Raw genomic sequence first — 6,888 nt, 5'->3', positions numbered from 1 at the left:
GGGAGAAGCTGCTCAACAGCAGCCAATGGAGGTGCAGGGTTCTTATTTCGACAAAGATTTGAAAGCGTCCAGGTAAGATTACGCAAGTAACCACATGCTAATGATGACATATCAGGAACAGCAAGGAGCGCCAAGAGTGGGTCAATTGCACCGTATTTGATAACTAAGTCTCGGAAAGACGAGCCATCACCTGCAATGTTTCCTAGAGCCCATATAGCTTGTTCACTGATGTGAACATGAGGAGATGCCAAAAGAGAAATAAAAGCTGGGATAGCACCTCCATCTACCACAGCCTTGGTCTGTTCTGACGTCCCGGAAGCAATGTTAGTGAGTGCCCAAGCAGATTCAAATTGAATGGGAGCACAGTCAGTTCTGCTCAAGAAGGACACAAATTTTGGAATTAAGCCAGCCCGAATTATGTTGTCTATGGGGGGTTGTTTTTCCCTGGAAAGCAGTTTCCTAAGAGAAATGAAAAGAAATAAAGTTGATTAGCAAGCCAAGTTTATATAAAAACTAAAATACAGTGCAAGTTTAAAAAACTAAAACTACTGTGTTTAAAACACAGTAAAGCACTAAAGGCTGAGATGTAGAAAATTTAAAAGCTAAACCTATCAGCTAAATTTTTCTTTTTTTTAATTTTTGTGCGAGTGTACCGTCAAATCAGATCTGACTGGTACAGGAGGAGATTGTCCCTCCTTCCCCGGCAGAGCATCTGGTGGATTCGAACCTTGCGCCTCTGGGATTGTAGTTGCAGGTCCTTGCCACAGGCCACCAGAGCTCCCCCTAAATTTTTCAAAACAGAAATGCTACAATGCACAGACCTTCCCCAAGCATCCCTGTACATATATACCACTATAGATCTGCCAATCTGAAAAATCATTGTTAGTTTAATTTCTATTTTCCTGAGTATTAGTGAGGCTTCATGTCTTTTTCACAATCACAAGCCATCTGTATTTATCTTTCTGTAGACAAACAACAGAAATTGTTAACTCTTACTGGTTATTTCTTTTTTTTGGTGGGGTTTCGACCCGGATATGAACCGGTGGCCTCTTTTTTATGTATTTACTTATTTATTTGAACCTGGGACCTCTTTATGTGGAGAACCCTGTTATGAACATCAAAAGTATTTATCTTTGGTTGGAGGTAATGACCTAAACACAATTCTTTTCTAAATAGACGGCTAGCTGTAACAATTTGACTAATTACATCCTTACTGCTTTGAAACTAGGTCTAATTTAACCTGTTCTACACTCATAGCATCATCAGTGGTCCCTAACCATTCCAAATGCTTGAATACCCATGTTATAGCAGACAAGACTTACCTAGCTGCTTGCGTAGCTTGAAGCTGGCTCTCCAAACTGTTACTATTCATGCCTTTGATAATGTCATCAACTGACCAATTTACAGTAACCTAAAAGAAAAATGAAACTAATTTAGCATGATAGGACTTGTGCTGGGAACCTTCCTATATAAGTTTGCTATCCAAACACTTCCATAACAGGGGGCTACAATAAAAATGTTTTATGTTGGGATTCACAGGATGAAGAAAGTGGAGAACGAAAGAAGACAATGACTCTTCTCCCTAGAAGCTTACAATCTAACAAGGAAAATGTGATAAGCACAGAAATAACCTAAAAAATTTTATATCTACCCACACATATGACATCATGTTATACACAATTTACTCTGCACTCAGGATATTATAAGAATTCACAAGGGAAGGAAGAGTCTTCTCTATTGGCCAATCTGAAGTGCTGTGCTGAAAAGTATAGTACTCTAGAATTAATGGAACAAAAATCAAACCCATTGCAGGTGGTTCTGACTTCTGATGACTTCCCATCAAGAGACTGCCTATAGTGCAGTATGTTCTATTTATATGCAGCCTGACAGGTTCCACACTACACCACCAGGGGTCCTCAGAACTGATACAGCAGCACAAAGGTAATTCAACCAAAAAAAAATAAAAACGAGTGACAACCATGGGGTGTAAAAATGTAGGGTGATGCAGCAATGAATGAATGGAAATCCAAAATCTCTGTAAATGCTCATTAAAATTATTAAAAAAAAATGTAGGGTCAGAAGCATTGGGAGGGAGCAGTTAAATGACTGGAAAGAAAAAAATGACAAAATTGAAAATGTGTTCAATACACACCAGCACCAATACATAGGTTGGAATGAAGGGGAAGATAAATTAGAAAGCTACTGTAAAAACCTTCAGAAAGAAGAGGCCTGAACAGAGTTGGGGACAAAGACGATACCAGCCCTGGTTGTACAAATGGTTAGACAGCTTAAAGCAATTAAAGAAATGCATGAAGAAAACCGTGTAGGACAGGTCCAATCTGTCATATGGAGTTGTTATATGCCACTGTGTCGAAACAAAGTCACAGCTTACCCTCCAGCAGGTTTTTAGAGGCAATAAATCACCAGGGAGGACAATGCCCATCCAATGTTAGCAAAACATCTTTAGATTTTATACTTAACTTTAGATTTTATACTTTAACTCTTAAGACTAGAAATGTTAAGTTTCTAAGGGAAAAAACCCACACGTATATTTTCTTATTCACCATGTATCATGATATAAAATATATTTACCTGGTTGTTGCGGTTTTCCTGCAGTGGAGAAGTAGCATCATCAGGAAAAGTGCTTACATTTCTCCTTTTCAGCATCTGGTCATCCTTCTTAGCTTTCCTCAGCTCCACATTAACTTCAATGCGGCGCCGCCTCATTTCCTAGATAAAGGTAACAGTGCTTAATCAACATCAGTTTCTGTTACCAAGTGATGGTATTTTTAATTCCCTTTCCAAACAACTTCCCACTTACAAGTACCATAAAGAAGTCAAGAAAAAATACTCACTGTACTGTCTTTCCCCTTGTTCTTGAATCTGTTAAGCCGGGCAGCTGCTGAATTAGCATTTTCATTAGTGGACATGGTTGTGAGACAAAAGCTGGAAAGAGAGGGGGAAAAAATCCCTTATTTTGCCCTTTCTTTTTTTTTTATTCTAAAAAATTTCCCAAGAGTTGTCTCCAAGGTCCCTTAGGGCAACCCATACATGCAACAGGCTGCATACACTACCACGGAGTTGCTGTTCGCAGCCATTGCACACCGGCCTCCACAGAAAAGGAGGACGGTCGGCTTAATTAGCTGCCGCTTATAAAAGCCAAAATCTTACCCAAGTAAGAATAGCAAAATTCAACAGAGCAGCAAACAGCAAATGCTGGCGAGTTTGTGGAGAAACTGGAACTCCTACTCACCGTTGGTGGGATTGTAAAATGGTGCAACCACTATGGAAGGCAGTATGGCATTTTCTCAAGAAGTAGGAAATAAAATCACCATTTGACCCAGGAATTCCACTACTGGGAATATACCCTAAACCAGAACTGCCATCCAAGCAGATATATGCACACCCATGTTTATTGCAGCTTTGTTCACAATAGCAACAAGCTGGAAACAACCCAAGCAATCATCAACAAATAAATGGATAGAGAAGCTGTGGTATAGTCACACAATGGAATACTATGCAACATTAAAAAACACAGAACTCATGAAATATTATGCAAAATGGGTGACCATGAAGGACATTATGCTGAGTGAAGTATCTCAGTCACAGAAGGATAAAGACTGCATAATGCCACTGTTGTAAAACGGGACTGACAGCAGGGCTGGGGAAAACCTTAGAAAAGAGAGGACAATGGTTTGAATCCACCAGATGCTCTGCTGAAAAAGGAGGGGCAATCTCCCCCTGTACCAGTCAGATCTGATTTGACAGTGTACTGCATTAAAATAGATGAGGGAGAGAACTGTTTAAAAGGAATATAGAATTAGATATTATTTTCAGGACAAGTGGACTTGTGGACTGGGGGAATTGTATAACAATGAAATTTTTTTTTCTTCAAAGAGAAAAACTGGGGGAAGGGGCGGGCAGGAAGAAAAATGTACAAAATAAATGGGGAAAAAATTTAATTTAAAAATATGCTGTAATAAAATATATGTATGTTGCATTAAAAAAATAATTAATAAAGGGAGCTCTGGTGGCCTAGTGGCAAGAGGCTGCACTGCAATCCCAGACGCATGCAGTTCGAATCCACCAGATGCTCTGCTGGAGAAGGAGCGACAATTTCCTCCTGTACCTGTCAGATCTGATTTGATGGTACACACACACAAAACAATAAAGTTTTTTTTTTAAAAAAAGGCATTAATAATAAAGAGACAAAAAAAGTAGCACCAATAAAAACAAAATTTCTGCATATATGCTAAACCCACATTTCCACACTAAACCATTACCTACAAGTCAATCTGGCCTCAGTAAACCTTTAAAACAGTATAGAACTGTCTCATAGGGTTATCAATTGCTCTAAGGTTTGAGAAACAGATACTACATCTTTTTGCCAGAGAGAGACTGGAAGATTCAAACTTCCAACTTACTAGTGAAAGTACCTGACTACTGAAAAGTAATGTTTGCAGCCTGACTTCAGTATTATCAGCAGCAGAACATTTTGGTTGAAGGCTAAATGTCTGAAGGGTAATGTTAACCACCAGAAATGTCAAACTGCCAAGTAATTTTTTTTCTTTTTAAAAAATGTCTAGACCCTGTAGATGAGAGAAAATGGTAATTTCACCTCAATGTACAAAAAGGCCTCATATACTCTATCCCATACTCATATACTCTATGCTCATATCACCAACAGACAATAGCAGCAAATAAATAGGAAGGTTGCCAAGTAAATTTAAATTCTGAAGTGGCTTAAAAAAAAATACGTTCACATTTTAATGTTAAAGCCAAGGTGTATCAGTTAAACATGTTATTGTTATAAAAAATACGAATAGGACCCCCAGATACTCTGCTGGAGGAGGGACAACCTCCTCTTGCACCAGTCAGATCCGATTTGATGGGACATACACAAACGCCAAAAACAAAAGATACAAATAGGAAAATTACTGCAGTAGGTTAATGTCTTTTTTAGCACCTTTTTAAACACCTTCTTAAAACGTAGAGTGTACATTCCAGTTCTCACCAACAGTCACCCTGGGCACCTCTGCTCTAGACCCCTTGGCAAATTATATGAAATCTAAAGTGGGGGACCGAAATCAACTGGCTGCTAAAAGCTGTATTCAGATGGCGATCCAGGTCATGGGGGGGGGCGGCTCCCCAGTGGTCCTTCCGCTGGACTGTCCTCGCCCAAAGTCGGCCCCACCGCTTACATTTGAAAAGGGCAGAAAAATCGAACTCGCCATTCCGTTATGGGGTCTGCCATCTCATTTCCTGTCAACCCTGAAATCGTGCGACACAGATGTGCCTTTTGAGCCTCTCGCACGTTATTTTCACTTCCAGGGATTGCAGGCTGCCACCAGCTGGGCCTCACCCCGCTCGGACACGCGGGCGTAATCTCCCGGGGTGACAGCCGCGTTCAAGCCTCTCGGTAACTTAGTATCTTTAATCTCCTTTTCTTTGTATGCGCAATGACTGCATCCTAATCTGTCGACTCACGGCCTATTTTTCGCAGACTGTTTGCCAACTGCCACCTCCAGCCCCCCGTCCCCGGGAGAAGAGACAGGAGGAAGAGGGGGCCGAAGGCGTCCTGGAACGGAGCCCTCAGGCCTGACCTCCCCTCCGCCTCTCCTGACCTCCACCCGCAAAGGCTCCCGGTGCCGTTACGCCCGCAAGCCCAGGCACCCCTGACGCGAAACTAAGCCGCTACGCCAACGACGCCCCCGAGGCCTCCCCTCTCGCGTTCCCCAGGCCCAGCGCGCCCCGCAGACCGGCCACTGCCGTGAGGTCCGGCTGGGGCTTAAGTTCATACTTGCGGGGCAGGTTCAAGCTTCTACAAACGGCGGTGCGGAGCTCACCAGCTGCGGGTAGGCCACCCGTACAAATCGTCCAACGCGACTCTGAACCAAAACCAAGTGGCTCGTGCAGCCGACCGGCGCAATTTAAATTTCCCGGTGGCTCCGCATTCCGATTGGCTGGTTCGAGTCTAAGCGATACGCCCATTGGTGGATTTGAAAAACACGTTAGCAGAGGAGGTGTTCGGACTTTGGGGAATGGGGGAGGCTAACCACGCGAGATCAGAGAGCGGCCAGCCGATCCCAGAATGCTTTGTTGTTGCGGCGCCGAGGGAAAGCAATGCTCATCCCGGCAGCCACCGCGGTGGACCGGGCTCCCGCGTGCGTCTGCGAGTGTCGTGCTGCTCCCACTTTCTAAAAGGTCGCTTTCATCGTTCGATCATGTCTAAAAGCCTGAAAATCATTCTGAGTCATTCATGTAAAGCGTCTTTATGCTAAAATATTATTATTGATTTTTTTCTTTGTAGGAGAGAGAAAGAAGCTTGGGAGGGGTATTCAGAGACACACAGAGACACAGAGAGAGTGTTTGTGTGGTTGGTGTATGATGGGGTGGTGAGGAACGTTGAGTGCATATTGGGAGAAAGGTTTGCATTGCATTTGGGGTTTTTTTTAAAGTTGGGTTTTTTTACTTCATGAACGATTATAGAAGCTACAAATATAAAAAAAATGTATTATGCCTCTTTGTCTAAACACTCACGATTAGAACATTTAAAAAAAAAAATAAAAAAAAAAAACATTTTAAAGGCATTCAATGAATGCAAAATTGCACGTCTTCACCCCATTTTTACCAAATGTTAACATCTTGTTACTTTTGATGTATATGTGATTTTTTTACATATTACTTTCGGAATCATTTGAGGATAAATTACACAAAGCATGTCCCCTTTCCCTTTAAATACCTCAGCATCAATCACCTAAAGACTGTTCTCTTCCACAACCACAGCAAAATCATCACACTCAGGAAATTGGCTTTTATTCAGGTGTTAGTGTTTTGTTTTTTTTTTTTTCCTATAATTATATTTTATTAATTTTCATAAACATTTAC

At 41.6% G+C, this 6,888-nt stretch overlaps 1 protein-coding gene across 1 annotated transcript in view; it reads right to left on the bottom strand.

Annotated features, from left to right (window-relative positions):
* KPNA2 (karyopherin alpha 2 (RAG cohort 1, importin alpha 1)) overlaps positions 1–2,930 on the bottom strand; it is a 9,727-nt gene extending 6,797 nt beyond the window's left edge. Inside the window, exons 1-4 of the mRNA XM_006886275.1 lie at positions 2,856–2,930; positions 2,593–2,730; positions 1,323–1,411; positions 191–459 (exon numbers count right to left, since the gene is read on the bottom strand). Of these exons, the coding sequence (XP_006886337.1) occupies positions 191–459; positions 1,323–1,411; positions 2,593–2,730; positions 2,856–2,930 (571 nt within the window). The remainder of the gene's footprint in view (positions 1–190; positions 460–1,322; positions 1,412–2,592; positions 2,731–2,855) is intronic.
* Positions 2,931–6,888: the final 3,958 nt, after the last annotated feature.

This window comes from Elephantulus edwardii, unplaced genomic scaffold, assembly GCF_000299155.1.
Source record: "Elephantulus edwardii isolate Elephantulus edwardi_28Jun2011 unplaced genomic scaffold, EleEdw1.0 scaffold00048, whole genome shotgun sequence".
Taxonomy (NCBI): Eukaryota; Metazoa; Chordata; class Mammalia; order Macroscelidea; family Macroscelididae; genus Elephantulus; species Elephantulus edwardii.
Note: the sequence above shows the minus strand (reverse complement) of the source record. Positions and strands in the feature narration are given on the sequence as shown.